The sequence below is a fragment of the Amaranthus tricolor genome, chromosome 2, assembly GCF_026212465.1.
Source record: "Amaranthus tricolor cultivar Red isolate AtriRed21 chromosome 2, ASM2621246v1, whole genome shotgun sequence".
Taxonomy (NCBI): domain Eukaryota; kingdom Viridiplantae; phylum Streptophyta; class Magnoliopsida; order Caryophyllales; family Amaranthaceae; genus Amaranthus; species Amaranthus tricolor.
This window is the reverse complement of record NC_080048.1, coordinates 29,161,666-29,181,382: the sequence shown is the minus strand read 5'-3', so window position 1 is coordinate 29,181,382 and position 19,717 is coordinate 29,161,666. Positions and strand designations below refer to the sequence as shown.

The 19,717-nt window shown below is 31.3% G+C and overlaps 1 protein-coding gene across 1 annotated transcript; it reads right to left on the bottom strand.

Moving 5' to 3' along the window:
• Nucleotides 1-12,856: 12,856 nt before the first annotated feature.
• LOC130803587 (translocon-associated protein subunit alpha-like) lies at nucleotides 12,857-17,335 on the bottom strand. The gene is made up of 8 exons (XM_057667768.1): nucleotides 17,140-17,335; nucleotides 16,715-16,891; nucleotides 16,439-16,489; nucleotides 15,655-15,743; nucleotides 13,870-13,947; nucleotides 13,555-13,758; nucleotides 13,245-13,316; nucleotides 12,857-13,107 (listed from the first exon to the last, which is right to left on the bottom strand). The coding sequence occupies exons 1-8, from the start codon at nucleotides 17,195-17,197 to the stop codon at nucleotides 13,075-13,077; spliced, it is 762 nt and encodes a 253-aa protein (XP_057523751.1). The 5' UTR covers nucleotides 17,198-17,335; the 3' UTR covers nucleotides 12,857-13,074.
• Between the last annotated feature and the right edge of the window lie 2,382 nt (nucleotides 17,336-19,717).

Here is a 19,717-nt window from a genome sequence, read left to right as displayed (position 1 = left end):
TCCTCAACTCCGTCAATGACCAGCTCGCAAGCCCGATCCATTGACCATATCATAATATCAGCATAAACATTCACAACAACATTTGTCTCAACAATTTCCAATTCAAAAGCTTTAGTAAAAAGTTTATTTCAAGAATGTAGTCTGATCAGACCCTTTAAGGGACTGCTACTACTCACCAAAGACGACGCTTCAAAGAGCCGTGATCGATTCGCAGCTATCAACTAGAAAGGTTCCTTGATGATGTCGCCTCCTGAAGCATAACAAACATAACATCATAACAAAGCGTTCGACACTACAAACTAGGTTCATATAGCTCATTGCATCTCCTCCTAAGACCGCATCTTAGTTCAAGCTTCTATTCTAGTATATCTAATCATAAAAGAATTATGCACATTCTGATTAATCATTAAACCCAAAAAAATCAAGAATACCCAAAAGAATCTAATAATCTCCTCAAGAATATCAAATCGTCTAATCAATATAAACAATAAGTACTTCATCCCACAATCAATGATTTTTCAAAGTATCTCCTAATTCATTCAAGACTTTCAAATCATCATTAACCCTACGAATAATAAACATTTTTGACCAATTTTCTTAATTTCTATGCTCATACATTTGATACTAATCATCAAGATCCACCAAACTCAATCCAACATCCATTATTTCCCTATATAAGTTTCCTTAATCGCAAAAGTAGACATTCAAATTCAAAATCAATAATCTTCCACAGAACCTTATAAAACTTTCAAGAACATCAAATTGATCCATACTTTATCAATAATAAACTTTTCCTAACAAATCCTTGATCTCAACATCAATCCACAAGACGCATCTAATTTAAAGAGAACTAGTATGTATATAATAATTTCTCAAAACATCCAATTAATCTCAATGTGGGGATAATATTATGATCAGCAACAATAAGAAAATATAATAACATAGAGAAGATTGATAATCTCGATACTATGAGGATTAAAAGACAAGAATATCAAAAACAGAATAAAAATTAAGAGGAATACAATTTTTACCTCTGAATTGGCAGCAATGAATCAAGGGAAAGATGAGGCAGTAGCCACTTCCTTCTGCGAAAGTCAGAGAAATGGGAAAAGGGTAGTTAGGTTTTGGTGGCTTGAATAGAAAGCTTGGTTATTCATTCTTGATGCTCAATGAAATTAGTGATTTATGGTTTGGTTACTTAATTCGAAAATCAGATAAAGAAGACAAGATGAATATACCTGCTGTTGCTTCAAAAAAAAATCAAATGAAGAAGATGGATTAGGGCTCTACTTCTTGAAAGAAATCACGAAAGAGAGAATAATTTCGCAGAGGGAAGAAGATTTTGAATCTTGTTTCAACGAAAATCAAGGGCAAGAATCCTTGTTCACCTTCGAAAATCAGACAATAGAATGCAAGGAAGAAGTATTTTGTGGCACTACTGAGAGGAATACAAACTGATTCGATGGCGAGGAAGGAAAAGAATGGTTCGTGCCCTAGCACCATTGACGTTTTCTTCATAGAAATTTAGAGAAATAAGGGTTTAGAGCAAAGGGGAAGGAGATGGATGTCGGGTTTGAAGAAGGTTTTGAGTGTTTGTTTTTTTTTAATTAAATTAAAAGAAAAGGAAAAGAAGAGAAATTAAATTGAGAATATTTTATGTCATGTGTATTTAGGATCATTCTCGCACTGGTAATTCTCTTAAACTTACTCGTCTTAAAATATTAATTTTCCCGAATGTTACATGAAGACACTCCACCACTTGACAATGATTTTGAGACTGAAGACGCCCCACTAATAATGGATGCTCCCACTACCAATAAGAAAAGAAAAGGGCGAGGTTCTACGAAAAACCTCAAAGTCACAGAACCCATGCATTTAGAATACAATGCATTGGGCCTATGTATCCGCAAGATTTCCATATTGCACGCATGGAATGAGGTTCTAGAGGGTTTGAAAAACTCTCTATGGAATGATACTATGGTAAGCAACTTTACTATTTTTATTCATTTAGTTTTATTTTAAAATTAATTTAATTGACACTAATAAATATATTTTTTTTGTAGAATCTTTTTCACATCGAGAGCGATGAGGAGAAGAAGAATGTGTTTATTTCAGCTGTTGCTGAAAGATTCAGAGATTTCAAATCGAAGCTAGTAATTGTTTGGATTACGAAGAGGCGTGCACGTACGACCAAAAAGGTCAAAACAAGAAACGAAGGTGGAGAGCAAGCACCTTCAAAGATGCCCTACGAAATATGGGGTCACATATGGAAGATGGAATGGGAGGCTTTTGTTGCCAAAAGAACAACTCCCATTGAAGTTGTAAGTATTTCATATTATATTATAGTTTTTGATTTGAATTTACTTTTTTGATTCAGTCATTAAACTAATATATGACGTTTGATTTCTATTGATTAATTAGGAAAAGCGTGGTAAAGCTTCTGAATCAGCAAGCAAAAGGAAGTTTTACCATCGCTTGGTCCAAAAAACGTACGATGAGGTTCAAAAAGATTGGGTGGATGCGGGTTTATACCCCAATCAAAGTTCATTCACGCCCTCATCTACGACTACTTCCGCATCCGTGAATACTCCTGTTGGAGATCGGGTGGTGCGAGATTGGTATTGCGGGCTTCATTCCCGAGATGCAAGTGGTAAATTTACCATTAATGATCCGGGAACGAAGAAGGTTGCTGATGCTGTGGTGAGTTTTGAAATTATTAAGTATATTATTGATTTGTTTTGTATTTTTTGGCTTCGATTTACTTATACTAATTGTTATATATGTCATTTTTTATTTGAACAAATGGGCTGGAAGGAAAAAGAAGCTACGGGGGCGTTCACCCCAAGAGGCAATGTTGACGCATTGCATATGGTCTTAGGGAAAGACCATAGTGGGCGGGTTGTCGGAAAAGAAGGCGTCTGTGTGGGGTTACAGAAGGCATTCGGAAAAGAGTGTGTTGCTACTCAATCCCGAACGATGCCACCTGATGAAGTAGCAACCCTCCGAGCAGAAATTACGAAGGACGTTCTCGCCAAACTAGCCGTCGTGTTGCAGAAGATGGGAGCACCCACTGTTGACTTGGCAAACCTGATTGTCGAGGATCAGCAAAGTCAAGCAAAGGCATCAAAGGCCCTTAAGGGAGTATAAATTGGTTTGATATTGAAGAGTTTTTAAAAGGGGAAAAAAACTTGTAAAAACCTTGGCATTCAATTGACTATGTATGCAGCACATTGTAACATAGTCATTCCAAAAGGTTAAGGGTAAGTTTGATTGAAACTATAACAGACTTAAAATTCTTAATCTTAATCTTCCGATCAATTATTTCGAAATTTCAATTCAAATTTCTAATCCTTTGGTCATCCATTTCAAACCATCTTTAATTCCTAAACCTCTTCAGATTTTGTAATTTCTTTCAAATATTAAACTTTAAAATATTATTTTGTTTAAAATCTTTTTATAAGCACAAAAATATTATTTTATTATTTTATAGTACGAAAAGTAAAATTTTATTATAATATTTACGGTTTTGTAAAACACTACGTTTTAACTTTCTTCCTTTAACTAACATTACTACTTATTATTTTAACCTTATAACTTTGATTTAATTATTTTATACATAAAAGTGAGTCGTACTTTTATTATTAACTTTAAGTATAGTTTTAAGAAAAATTCTTTAAGTAAACTTCATATTTTTATGATCAAATTTACCCATTATTTTAAAGTATATTATTCACTTGTACATACTAGAACAAAAATTTGATGAACCAAAATCCTTTCTACTTGACTCATGATGTTCATTACTTACACAAGTTAACCTTCTTCTACACTTCAATCTCTTATATACCCTCTTACACACTCCAACTCTTACAAGTTTACTATCACACTCCAACTCTTACACATACACTTACATACTCCAAACCACTTACACTAGTTAACCTTCTTCCATATTCTTAACACTCTTTCTTTCATACAACTTATGAATTAGAAGTTTCCAAAATTCATTATAAATACCTCCTTAGCCATGGGATCACTTACACCACCATCATCAAATTTTTCTAACATTCTTTCTTGTATTTTCACTTCATTAAAATCTTACTACCTTAATACCTTTATTATATTAGTTGAAGAAATTCAAGAAGATTGAGCTTAGAACACTCTTTATTTAGCTTAAATCATCATTTTGAAGCATTATTGGGTAATTAATATATCATTATTTTTAGAGTTTGGATATATTTATTTTGGGAGCTTAAAAGATCATCATTGTTTTAGGAGTTTGGATTAATTACCTTTGGAGCGTTACTATCTATCTTGGAGAGTCTTATTTCTTATTATTTTCCTAATTAGTACTTAGTACTAATCCTTGGTGTTAGTATGGTATAACTTCTTACCCTACTCTTTATGTGGAATTTTACATTATATTTACTTTATAATATGCAAAGTATGAAATATGTTGATATGTTTTAGTAGGAAGTTAGTTTAATGAAATTATGATTAAGATTATATTAAGTATGTGTATGCTAAAATTATTTTTAGTATGTTAATTTAATAATCTTTGAACAAGTTTATTAGACAGTTGGGTGCAAAATTATATTCTAGTGATATTAAGTATAATTTATTTTTTATAAACTAGTGCTAGTATGTTTATGAGTTATGTGTTACAATAGGAATGTTATCATATTTAAGAACTTTTATGTTAGAATTTTTATTAATATGTTTATGTTAACCATCAAACTAGTTCATAAGGTAGTAAGTTATTTTATGAACGTATTTTTTTTTATTAAGTATGGTTATATTAAGAATATTTTTAATTATTATACTATATTTTGAGATTTAAGTTTATCCTTAAAGTTAGGGGTGTCAAACAGGTCGGGTTGGGTCGTTTTCAGGTTCGGGTCATATATAAATGGGTCAATAGACCCTTGACCTGAACCTGACCCATTTAATTAAATGGGTCAAAAATTAAAACCCCGACCTGATCTGTTGCAGGTCGGGTCAACCTGAAAATGACCCATTTAACCTGGTTTTTTTTTTCAGGTCATTGAACCCATATATTTCAGGTCATTTGACCCATTTGACCCATATATTATATTCACATTTCATAATAAAATTAAACATGCTTCAAAATTCTTAAAAGTCTTCAAAAGTTAACAAACATCAAACAAGCAAAATAGCACAACAAAGTATCATAATTAGTTTCTAGTTTCTACAAATCATCATAATCTAAAATATGGTGGCTGAGGAAGATGCTTTTGAGCTGAATTCATGTTGATCGAAACTTTGACATGGACTTGGACTTGGACTTGGACTAGGGTAAGATATGTCTTCTTCTTCTTCAACTTTAATCTTCATTACCAACCCACAAAGCTCATCCAATTGTGATTCCATTTTTGCTTCATTAACAAACAAAAATATAAGTTATCAAACAAACCAAAACCAATATTAACTTAAGACATATTATGATATAGAAAATTACCTCCTTCAAATGTCCAATCCTTTAGACAAACAATAGCTTGGACGATATTTGGCTTCAAAGCACTTCGATAGCAATCAAGTACCCGACCACCAATGCTAAAGGCAGATTCGGAAGCCACGGTAGATATAGGAATGGCAAGAATATCTCTAGCCATTAAAGAAAGTACCGGATAACAAGATACATTTGCCTTCCAATGCGCAAGAATATCAAGATTAACTGAACGAGGCACTAGTTGCTCCTCAAAATACATCTCCAAATCAAATTTCAAACTCACAGTACTATGCTCATTAGAGAAACTATCAAAGTCCTATAAAACAAGCATTTACATTAAAATCTCTAAAAGGTAAAGAAACAAACAAAAACTTATATAATTATGAAAAAAAAATCAGAAACTTACGGTCATAAACTCATCGGTAGCATCTTCAATATTTACAACATGTAAACTTCCATATTTTTGTCTTGGAGAAGTTGCAGATAGTTTAAGAGCATATATGTTATAAATTTCTTGAGTTTTCTCCCTCACCTTAGCCAATTCTTCCTCATAATCAACACCATCTCCATAAACTTTTTTGAAGCTCCATTGAACAAATTGAAGCTTAAACCTAGGATCTAACACAATAGCGACTGCCATAATAATGCTAAAATCACTCCAATATTTTCCAAATTTTCCATACATCTTACAAGCCATTTTCTTCATAAAACCATCTGTACTCTCCATCTCACTTTTTAAAAGCAATCTTACCTCAACACATTAGGAAAGTATAAGTTAGCAGTAGGATATTTAGTCCCAGAAAAAGCAAGAGTAGCTTCATAAAAAACTTTTAAAAACTTGAAAATTTTTTCAATTTTAGCCCATTCTTCCGCAGTAGGACAATGAATATAGTTTGCATCAACTTTCTGAAAATGAATTAAAGCTTTCTTGTAATACAATGCACTTTCAAGCATTAAATATGTGGAATTCCATCGTGTTATGACATCTTGTTTTAAACCCTTAGAGCTTTGAAGGCCTACATGCTCAATACAACTTAAGAAACGTTGTTTTCTAGCTTGTGATCCCTTACAATATTTCACTCTTTCTCTCACCTTAATCACAGCATCATCTATTTCTTTCAATCCATCTTGAACTACTAAGTTCATGATATGTGCACAACACCTCACATGGAAAAATTCTCCTGCACATAACAATTCAAGCTCACCCTTAAGACAATCCGCAAACACATCATTTGAAGCCGCATTATCAAGAGTAATGCTAAAAATCTTTTGCAAAATACCCCAATCTTTCAACAAAGAACACACATGATCACTTAAATGAACTCCCGTATGAGGGGGAGGCATAAAACAAAAATTCAACAACTTCTTTTTCAAGACCCAATTATCATCAACATAATGTGCAGTTAAAGTGATATATCCATCTGAGGTTATTGAACTCCAACAATCAGAAGTAAGGCAAATTCTACTACTAATTGAACCTAACAAAAACTTCAAGTTCTCCTTCTCCCTTTCATACATCTTAACAACATCAGACTTAGATGTATTACGTGAAATTGTTTTAGTCGTAGGATTCAAATAACTAAATAATCTCCTAATCCCTTCATATTCAAAAAATTGGAAAGGGAGATCATGTCTTACTATTGCAAGAGCTAATAGTTCACGAAAAATAGCAACATCAAATACAGGCAATTTATTTGCTAAACCAGCAGTGGAATTCTCCAATATCATTTGACCAACATCACGAAATGTCCTCATTTTACAATTTTTTACATGACGAATTAAATATCCTGTCCCCATTTTACTATCTGCCCTAAACATTTTTTCACATTTTTTACATTTACAAAACAAATTTCCATCTTCATCAGTTTCATCCACAAATTCAAAGTTTACCCAAACACCAGATGTAAGTTTACGTTGTCGTTTAAAATTCTTGCCAGATATATGAATTGTTTTGTTACCTATGTTTTTAGGATCCTTCTTACTCATTGTGTCACTACTCTTAACCTCCACCAGATCTTCTTCTGAGTCAACATGAACACGTTCAGATTCAATGGTATTGGTATCCATTACCTAAGAAGAAATACACAAAATAGTTTAAACTAATTTATAAAAACTAATTGAAGAAATACACAAAATCACCATAAGATGATACACTAAATCACAATGAACATTCTTACTTTGTAAAACGACACTAATCACAAAATTCAGCATATAATTCGAGTAAATTCAATAACCAGTAAAGCAAAATTAAAATTAAAATCTACACCATCAAACCTAACATAATAAATCAACATTAAAATGGAATCTTTTTTAGAAACAAAAATAACTTCACCCACTTAATGACATTATAAATCAACCCTTATTATCAAACCAAAATCATATTAAAAAACTAAAACTTGCTCATGAACACATCTTTCACCAAAACAAAACAACCCACAAACCCAAATCAAGAAATGAACGAATTTCACATTTCAAAACAAAACCATGACAAAAATAGAAGAATAATGTAACCTTTACAAGAAGATGATGATAGCAATGAAAGAAAGAACAAGTAAGAACTTAGAAGTAGTTTAGAATTAAGGGTGATGTATAAAAGAAAAAGAAAGAAAGTTGAGTGAGAATCATTTGGAATTTTAGAAGAAAATGATTAAAATAAAACTAAAAAAAAAAAAGTAAAGACCAAAATGAATGAAATAACTTATCAATATCAGTATAAGACCAAAATGAATGAAATAACTGAAAATCAAACCAAAAAATTATCAATATCAGTAAAAATTCGAGAAAGAACTAACCTCGGAATTCGGATACACCGAAAGAATGAATAGCTTAGAGGATTGGAGAAATGGAGCGAAGATACTTCGGCAGAGAAGGAATCAGGAATTAGGGAATCCGAATTACAACCCAGTTTACAGGAGAGAGAAGTTAAGTTAAGGAAGAAAGAGGAAGAAGAAGGCGCGGCGCAGTTCGGCAGAGAAGGAGAACTAGAGAAGTTTATGATTATTTTAGGTTTTTAGGGGTTATGAATTATGATACACTTGGGCTTGGGCCGCTTAGGCGCTTATAATATTCCAGTTTCAAACTTTTAAAAAAAATTTCAATGGGTTATTAAATGGGTTAATATGGGTCGACCTGACCTGATTGACCCATTTAATAAATGGGTTAAACAGGTTTTTTTCGGGTTTAAATATTCAACCTGAACCTAACCCATTTAATAAACAGATCAGGTCGGGTTGACCCATTTAATTAATTGGGTCAAAAATCTAAACCCAAACCCGCTAATTTCGGGTCGGTTTCAGATCAGGTTAGCAGGTCGGGTCAGCTTTTGCCAGCCCTACTTAAAGTAATAGTAAATTTCTAAGTTATTGCATAAAATTTTTATTTTTTTAAGTGGTTATGTTAATTAATTAAATCTAGGATTTAGTATGATAAATTAAATTAAGTCGTTCTTTTTATGTGAAAAGGACCCAAAACACTCATAGGCCATTCAACCATAATCATATAAAAAAAAGAGTTTGATTTACTATTTTAAATTATTACAACTAAATTTTTGATAATAATAAAATAACAATTTAAAAAGATATTTTTGAGAAATTTTTATAAGTTATTAAATATTGAAGTGTTTTTTCTTGAATATATGAGATTTCATAATAAAAGTAACTGAAAATTGATAGGAGATCAATACTCTCTAGAGGGGGTGAATAGAGAGTATGTCCATTTAAAATTTTTTCTGAAAGGTAAGCTCAAGAGCTTGAGAGACCTTTCAATATAGTTTTCTGAAACTGTTTTAGGTCGAATGATAGATCTAAGAAATATGTGTGAAAATAAACTTAAACAAGAACAAGGGATTTGTTAACAAGGTTCAGCTATTAATAGCCTACTCCCTGTCTATGGGTTCTCTTCCAACCCGTAGGATTCAACGCTTTTTATTAATAAACTTTAAAACAACTTAGAAGATCTATCTATCTTCTCTCACCACGTTTTTCCCCTTGAAGAACACCTTACAAATTCCCTTAATAAAAGTAAAAATTCCAATCTCACAAAATAGAAAACAAATTGAATACTTTAAAAAGCATTCCAAGCTTAGGCGTAATTACAATTAAAAGTTCTAACTCTTTTTCACTCTAAAACCTATTACAAATGAAAAAGTTAGATGAACTAAGTTTTGAACAAGAAAGTTATAAGTGTTGCTATCGTTAACTTAATCCTTGAATGAAGCCTCATACATATATATGCCACGCCTCAATATAATCTTGGAAGCCAAGGAAGCTTCATTCAACAATATAGCTAATCTGATTCATCTGAACCAGTCTTCAAAACTTTGAGCCTTAATTCAAACTGACGCTCCACTGAAAACTTATTCAAGCATGTCTTTGATTGCTATTTTTAGCTATTTGAACTCTTAATGTGCTGCCACGTTAATACTCATACATGGTATTTAAAATTCAATAAGACAAATAAATATTAAAGTGTAAATATATTCCAAATTAAATTCCTATATTTTAGTTTAATTCGAATTCTTTTTTCTATTTTTAGTTAAGATTCAAAATGTCTCCTTATTCATAGAAAAACCTATAATTAGTAAACCTTGATTTCCATGCAAATTATTTATTCAAATATTTAAATAACAAAACGTATAATAATACATTTAAACATTTAAACATGTAAGACTTCTTAAACACACGTTTTCATTTTAAATTCAAATTCAAATATAATTTTATCCAAAGACAATTATCTCAAGTCATTTCAATTTAAACTTAATTCAATATGTTTCGGACTTAAAATATGAATCAATTAATTACTTGTATTTAATATGATTTTGGACCTACTTAAACAACTAAATATAATTACTTAATTTATTGTTTAATTTAATATGTGTTTTGAATTATCATCACTTATAAGGAATTGAGTCTTCAGTAACTTTTAATCACTATTTAGTAAAAAATATTTTATTTGCTAACTATTTGACCAAAATTTATGTAAAATGACGTAAAAGAGTTTTTAATATACTTGTCACTCAAACTATATGTGAAATATTGATTTTGTGAGATTACAAGTTTTACTCGTTTTATAACTAGAAATATTGACTTTAGTGAAAATTATAAATTTGACTTGTTTTAAAACTAGAAATATTGATTTTTATGAAATTATAAGTTTTATTTGTTTTATAACAAGAATGTTGATTTTTGCAAACCTAATAAGTTTACTTATTTTTCTAAACTTAAAATATTAATTTTTGGTGAACTTGTAGAATTTTAAAAACTTATTCAAATGATGCTATTTTAACTTGAATTTTGATTAGAACATTTCAATTTTTTTTTTTTTGGAAGAGAATAAAGTTTTATTTATTGTAGAGTTGGAAATGTTGATTTTAGAAACTTATTTAAAGAGAAATAGATTTTAGTAACTACTTCAGAAAATATTAATTTGGAGACTATTAATAGAATATTAAATCATTAGTGTGAATTTAGTGAACTATTACAAATAAAGTTATAAATAAAAATTAATATGTAAAAATTTAATAATGAATATATAAAGACATAAAGATTAATTTTACGTTATGATTAAGAATTTTATTAAATAAAAGAGGTTATCACCTAAGTTGATTAAAGTCAAAGTCAAAGTTAAATTGTAGTAATAAATATGTGATGTACTTGTGTGAATGAATATTGATTGAATGACCCTAATAGTAAGATAATGTCAAACCATGGACGGGCATGTAAAATTCTGGTGCCCATGTTGGCCGGCACGTAAAATGCGGTGTAAGACAGAGGGTTAGCTACCCATCCTGTAGAGCTCGAGCATAAATTGTATTGGAGGGGTGACGACTCCCACCATAGTTAGGGTTTAGGACTACGGTCCTCACCTAACCAGACCCTTACATATATCAGATGTCATGTTGTTGTGCTTGTTGATCAATGATAAACTTGATTAGTGTTGATGTTATGATGCATGGTACGATTAGTATTAACCAAATGAACTTACTTACGTGTTAAGATTACCGAATTGAATAAGTGGTAGCAACGTACTTCTGTCAGAATTAAGAATGGTATCTTAATGACTTAAAATTATGGAACAAAAAAAAATATAGTAAAAATATACAGTGGTGTCAATTAATTATAAGTTCGTACTTAAATTATTATTTTGTAAATCTAGCGTATAACTTCCGTATTTTGAGCTGGATAGGAAGTTATGCTCGGCGTTAAGCGCTAACCAATTCAATCGGTTGTCATCCGTATTATGGATGGAAGCATTTTGCAGGATTTAGTTTCAAGTTTCGATCCAGGCCGTAACAATTATTATTTATCGAGAACTTAGTTGCTTTTTGTACCTTTATTGATGACTTGATGATGATGTATTTTTTTCATTCTGAGCAAACAATATTTCTTATCTGATGTAATATTTTACTTTTGTTTAAACAATTTTAGTTTTTATGATTTAAAGTTTTAACAGTTCAGCATTTTGAGAGTTCCGCAATATTTTTTGTATCAAACATTATTATTAAATGTTAATTATGTATCAAGATTGCCGCTTCTATAACAGAAACTATAAAGCCCTTGATGTTTTTAATAAATGTCCATGCTTACATTCTACAACACCATTTTACTGCGGTATTTTCATACAACTAAAATGAATTAATATGTCTTATTTACGTAGACTCTTTACTTCTCCTTCAATTAAGCCTTTCAAACAAATCAAATCAAATCAAGCCGTATTCAAATCATATATAAACGGGTCAGAATCCCCTTAACTCAAACTTAACTCGTTTAGTTTATTGGATCAAAAATCACAACTCTAATCTAATATGTTATAGATTAGATGCACCTGATTTCAACCCACTCAATCTATATAGAAATTTCTTTCCATTTAAGAGTTCTTAACAATGACTACATCTCATCTTTAGACCTCAATATTAAACTTGATTAAACTAATTGATCCACTTCAAAATTAACTTTTTTTAGTTAAATGGATTATACATGTTTGTTTCAAGTTTAAAATTACTTTAACCTAACTCATGCAAAAAATAGCTCATGTAAAGTCAACCCATTTACTTAATTGGATCAAAAAACTCAATCTAAATTAATTAAGTTCAAATCGAATTAACAAATCAAATCAATTTTTGCTAGGACTAACATGTGAATCCAATTTTTGGATCTGTAAACAGAAATTTATGAACTTATAACCAAGAGATCCAACAAAAATCTAATCGGACTTTTCACTTATGTTTTAGCTTAAAAACGTTTATGTAAAACAAGGACTTAGACGATATAAACCGAATCATATTAAACAATCAACTTAATTAATCTATCAAATTTTGAAGATATTTTAGAACATAATAATTAATTTAGAAAAACTTCAAAGGACTTTTGTTTAATATATGATTGGCTTTCGTCATCTAAAGAATGGAGTCTTCAATTTGTAAATTTGTATAACAAATAATGATGGGAGACCCAAAATATATTCATTATAGACCAAACTCCCATCAAAAGTTTATCAGTTTTGGTTTGATGCACATTCTACTCTAAAAAGTAGTCTCTTCTGCTCTAACAATTAAATGCCGATAAGTTACATGAGCCTATAATGAACAGTTCTTCGTAACCACGCTAAGCATTTCATTTCTTCTTCTTTTGGGTGTACGCGGTGCCCTGTATTAGCAAAAAGCAAACAAAAAACAAAGAGATTAAGCCGTGATTCATGCAATTAGTGAACCCGTTTACGTTTATTATGAAGTTTTAATACTACTTTCATGATTAGTTAATTGAAAGATCAAGCAAAAATGTACCTGGAGCCATTCATCCAATGAGGAGTCAGTTGAGCGAGTTCCGACTTCCACTTTGGGCGCCTTCTTAGATTTCTGTGTGAAGAAAAGATTTGTAAGCAGTTTTAAAACCATATCAACAGCACAAGAAAAACATATAAACACAATACACATCTGATTCAGAGGGTAAAAGAAGATAAGGTAGAAACATCGAAGAGTGAAAGATGTACAATTCACAATACTGCATCTGTTAACATTTTTTGTATCTGCGTGCGTTTTAAAACATAATCATAGAAAACAAAACAGAGCTACGAACATATGAAAAAAAACGCACCTTTGAAAAGCGTTGCAATTGACCATGTAACCACAAACCAAGAGCAGCAACAACAGCAATAGCAAGCATAACCAAGAAAACAGTCTCAATGGTTAAGAAGCCACTAGCCTCGACAACTTCAATGGTACCATTGTAGAAAGTGCTCTGATATGGAGTCTTGTCAATCTCATAAACGATTGAGCCAACAAGATCAAATGATCCGGGCTGCAAAAGAATTGTCAACATTATTTCTCAGCCACAATAATACAAATATTTACAAAAATGAAAGTTTATGAGCATAAGTCATATACTACATGGCTTGAAAGTAAGGTGTACCTGCAAGTATTTGCTGACAGCAAATATGTAGGGGAATGTGGCTTGAGCTGATAGAGGAACAGAGGCATTGTTAAATACCTAATGTCGAAAGTAAGGGTCATTAGAACAAAACATATTAGCAAATTACAGCAAACGAAGGTGATCTCTTACAAAACTACACAAGGTCTAGAATAGATCAAATGCAACCAGAAAAATCATTGTAGATTGTATATCAATGGCAGCTTTCAGCAAGCGAAAGAAATTCTAGCTTAATTGCCCAAGCTTCACTTTGATGGACCTACTTACAGAGCACAATGCCAAAAAGATAAAAGTAACCAAAACCACCACTGTACCAAGAAGGCAAAACAACATCCACCAAACAATAAAAAGCTTCACTATCTGATTCTAGATATCAGTCTATCAGATTCCTGCTACAGAACATAATCAATTTCATACATGAAAAATGCATAAAAGTTCATTTACCTAACCTAATTTACTGATCACATTTTACTTTCTTGAATCACTTGTACCTAATGGTCGATTAGTGACAGCTTAAATTTGTCCCATACTTTCGATAGATCAAAAATACTAGCAAAGGCACCTCTGGACAAATTTAAAGCACCAACAATAGGAATTAAATACACTCTCCCTATAGAGAAAAGGAACTCTGAATTTGAAACGTGCAAATTTTCAATTACATATATGGTCCAAGAGGTCAAGCTTCAAATCCCTATACACAATTGACAATAGTGTCACAATTCCTTTTTCAGAGCTCCCAAATTGCTCATCTTATATGACTAGAGGTGTTCGTTCGAGTCATCAGATAAGGTGTATTAGGTCGATTTATAACCTGATCTTCTGTCCACATTAATTTTGAAATAATTTTAAATTCATTTTGAAGTCTGGGCAAAGTCGGGCTTAGTTACATGGTCGGGAAGTGTCGAGTCGTCAAATAAGACGGTTAAGTGAGGTATGTTTTATTCATGGAAATTTTATCACAACTAGATAAATAGAATAAAAAATGACAGTATACAATATCAAGTAATAAACACTTCTAGTTCTTCCTCTCAAATCAAAAATAACTCCCAAACGATACTTTTCTTGAACATATCACATATCATTGTCAAGAGAAACTTGATTGGAGTCAATAGTCCCTGTATAACAGTTTAAGCATCTCACTTGCATTAGTTTCAAGTTTGACACGAAATTCTCCAATACAATCTGATACTAGTAGATGAAGGCAGCTTTTTCTCATTCATTCCATAATGAAATAGCCGAGCTTCCATTGGCCGTTCCTCTTTCAAACACATAACTATAATATATAATTAAAGTGGTCAACCAGCTTATAGTTAAAGTATCATGTAAATAGGTTCAAAAGTGATGCAGATAATAGGCCTTTGAACACAGAAACTAAATTGACCATGCCTTGTCAAATATTGAAAGGAAGGCATATACACAAAAGCAGAAACATTTAATAAGGCACATATTAGGAAACAATGTAACTAGATAGTTCATCGTAACACAAAAACAGCCGAATCAAACAGATATGATATTAAAACAACAGACATTATGACTCAAATGAGAACTAAAAGCTATGAGCACCGTTCAAAACTCAATAAACCGTGATCAACAGATCTATACATTTCTTGAACAATTAAACTGTTAAAAACATCAATATATACAGATGATACTGTATGGAGCAATTATGACTGAAAGAAGATAGAATTATGTAATTCATATGTCATGCAGAAAGCTCACTATTCTGTAGTGGCCATTTTTAAAAGAAAATTAAAGAACCTTAATTACCTGTGCAGTAAGATTCTGGACCAGCAAGCGGTGATCATATGGGAGATGAACGCTGGCCTGAAGGGCAACAACATTGACACTAGCCTCCCCTGGAAATTAAATCACAGTAAGGTAAATTCAAGACACCTTCAGGATGTGAAATCAAAGTTAAACCAATACACAAAAAATATTGGTCTTTCTAATTTGAAAATTCCAAAATATATGATAAAACACAAAAAAGTCACTTAATGCAAGTTTACCACATCACGAACCCCTAGATTCCTAGTCAATACATCAAAACCAATACACATTTTATAACAAAGAATAGTTTTTCTAGATCCCAATAAACGAGAAAAAATATTGGTCTTTCTAATTTGAAAATTCCAAAATATAATATCACATCCTCATCACAGATCACACCGATATACTCATAACTCAAAGCATTCTCAAACAGTATAAACCATCAACTCTTGGCATTACATATAAGAAAATGAGAACCCTTTCCATTTGAGTGAAAAGTACATCATGTTTCACTTGCATGATATAAGGAACATATTATAATGGCTATCAATTAGTTAACTTGTAATGATAGAAAAATTCACTTTCAAGTACTCCATAAAACATATTCCAAAACACCAAAACATATATAAACAAAACCACCACCAATTTCCATACATGAAAAAAAAAAAAAAAAAAAAAAGTTGTAAACACCATATAAATCCAACATCACATGCAACTACTACATTCAGCCCAATCTAAACGCAACAACATAACAAAGTTCCAAATTAATATTCAAGCAAATTACCATCATATTTAATTCCAACAAGCACCTCTGTTTCTTTGCCGGCCGGAACAACTACAAAATCAACAATGCACAATATAATTATATAAAAACAAGGTAAACCACCGAAAGCCCACAATCCAAAACCATACTTCCTCCTGATTTCAATACCTACAACGTCATTCCGTCAATAAAGCTCTCGCACTAAAAATCCAGACGTTGCAGGTACTAAAACCCGGATTTAGTACAACAATGAGCTGAAATTCAAACTATAATAACTAATGAAACAGTACTCCGTACCTTTTCCACTATTCTTAGGGAATACACAAACCGTCTCAACACCAGGAGCAGAGATTAACCTCTCATCACCATAATGTTGAGTATCATCATCAACGATTCCAAGATCACTGCTTTCTTCGGTGGATAAATAAGCAGCAGTTTCGGACTCAGGAGTTGAATCCAATTGACACTTTGCAACTAATCAAAATTAACCAAACAATTCAGGCATTTTCCAATTTTAATGATTATAGAACCAATATAGCTGAATCAATAAATCAAACACATGCAGATCTAACTTCCAATTGAAAATGTTGCACAGTTACAATTCACATTCGGATCTTAGAAAAGCCTATAAGTTTAGAAGATCACAGATCCATGCATACAGAAAAATGAATGGAGAGTGGAATAAGGTCTAATAACGGAGAGTGGAATAAAAATGTAAGTACCTTGAAGAAAGGGAGAAGCGAGGAGGAGTAAAGCTAAGAAGAAAACCCTAATCGCCATTGGAAAAGAGGAGAAAGAAAAATGGAGAAGTAGAGAAAAAAATCTCAAGAGGAATGAGATTTTGTGAGATGAAAGTCAGAGGGAAGAGAGTTTTGTTTTATTGAAGTTGTGGAAACCGGAAAGAATAAGGTGTTGTTTTATTGAAGCTGTGGAAACCGGAAAGAATAAGGTGTTAATAAACCATTCACGGAGAGAAAAAATGTATAATTTTAGTTGAAAAATTTCTTAGTTTGTTATGGTTGTTAATTTTTAATTATTTTATTTTTTTAATAAAATTTATTTTAATGTATTACTACTGAAATTACTATTGAAAGAGATGGCATTAGTTGGTAATGGAAACTTGTAAATAAAAAAATATTTTTTTGATCAAAGTTTTCGTTACAATGGAAATGACATGAAACTTTTAATGAAATTTTACACTATAAATCATTTCTCTTACCACTATTTAGTATCACTAAAAAATCGGACTGATAGTGTCTACCTCTCATTCATTTTGCTTTCTTCGTTACTCTTTACTCCCTTGTGGGATGGTAATAAAGTGAAAATTAATTTTTTTTTTATAAAAATAATTTTGGGTAATAAATAAACAAGATAATAAAATATGAAGAAAATGAAAGTAAAGTTAAAACTTATGCATAAGATTAAAAGAAAATAGTAAATTATTATTTGATAATAAAAATAATACAAAATAATAGATAATCTGAAATAAAAAAATAATAATAAATGTGAGGGATTGAGTGAATATATTAAATTTTAATACAATAAATTTTTTTATCTAAATGACGATTCATATAATTGGGACAAAAGAATACTACATAAGAGTAATAATGCTTGTTTTCGGATTAGACTTGGATGGAGGTCGAGTTAGCACACAGCCAGCTTGAGTAAGCTAAAGGCTTAGACAAGCACAAGTTCCCTGTTGGTTCGGCACAATTGCAAGGCGGGCTGCCACAAAGCACTACACTCATTTTTGTACTATGGATCTTCATCCAAAGAACTAGAAATGTAAATAGAGAAACTTATCTTTGTAGACATTTATAAATGATGACTTCATATATTGGACACCTCCAAGTACAATTGTGATAATATATTAATATTAAATAACAGCTTTAGAACATTTTAATGCATAAAAAAGTAAGTACAAAAATGAATTAGAAACTTAATACTTCTCTTCGGGCAATATTTAATGTCTTTCATTAAGCAATATTTCTCCCACTTAGTATTATTGGGTTTTTTTAGTCCCTTCTTGTGTGGAGAAATTCATTTTAAGTGGAGCCCAAATGTTCACATATTGTAGCCCATGTGGAGTCATTATTTTGACTTCTTTCGGAAGCTTTGGGCATATATGTGTGATGTTGCCAATTTCATCAAATGATGCACCTTTTAGAGTAAGAAAGTGAGAAACAAATTTTACAAAAGCTTCATCTTTTTTTAGTTGTCCTGTAACATTAGCAACCTGCTGGGGACACTTAGGGTCTTATTTTGGATGGTTGAATCATTGTTTTGAGCTTTGGTTTGCCTGTTACGGCTTCTGAACAGAATCTATTGTTTCTTGATGATTTCTTCTTTTGTTTCACAATTATTCCTTATTATAGTTGTTTGTTCTTGGATTGTTAGAGGACCCTTTGGTCTTTGAGAACTAGGATTGTGTGTTTGTAAACTCCTTTTATCACAATAAGAGCATTTTGCATGGACTGCTAAAGTCCCAAGATTTTTACTCTTCACATCGAAGAGGTTTTCCACATAAAATTAAATCTTGTGTCTTTGTCTTTGATTATCACTTGTTTAACCATTGTTGGATTGCTAATTTTACTTTGTTTTATTGGTGATATTTGAGTGTGTTGATTTGGTGAAAAACATAACTTTTGGGAATTAATTTGTTCCATGTAATTTCAATTATTTTAGTGTTATCAATTTGTGTAACTGATAGTTGTCGAAGGTGTTCTTACCTCATCATGTATTTGGGATGTTTATGAAATAATTGAAGAGATACAAAGTGAGAATTAATCGCAATTAGCACTACGAGTCTTGGTTGAGTCAAACAATTGAAAGTTATGTATATAAATTGAACAAAGAAATATTAGAGATTGCTAGAAAATAATCCCTTAATTCTTGTGAGAATCAATGCACCCAATACTTTTTGGGTGAAATTTAGTGGTATGGTGAATTAGGTTGAAAAATAAGAAAAAAAAACAAATAGATGATAGAAATAAGTTGTTAAGATGGAGAGAGATGATAAATTTATAAATGAGATTAAAAGAAAGACTAAGACCATTACCAAAAAAGAAAAAATGCAAAATGAGTGGGACAAACTAATATGAAAAGTGGTGTAAATTAAGAGGGGCAGAGGGAGTAAGAGAGTAGAGTTTAGAATCACGAATATAATTCTCATTTTGGGTTGAGATTTGCTTTGAAAAATGGAATTATTTATTGAAATAGAGTCCTAAAGCTGTCAAATAACCTTGTCATACTTCCTCAACCAGTAACTTAGGCATGGTGAACAAATAGTAACTTCCAACC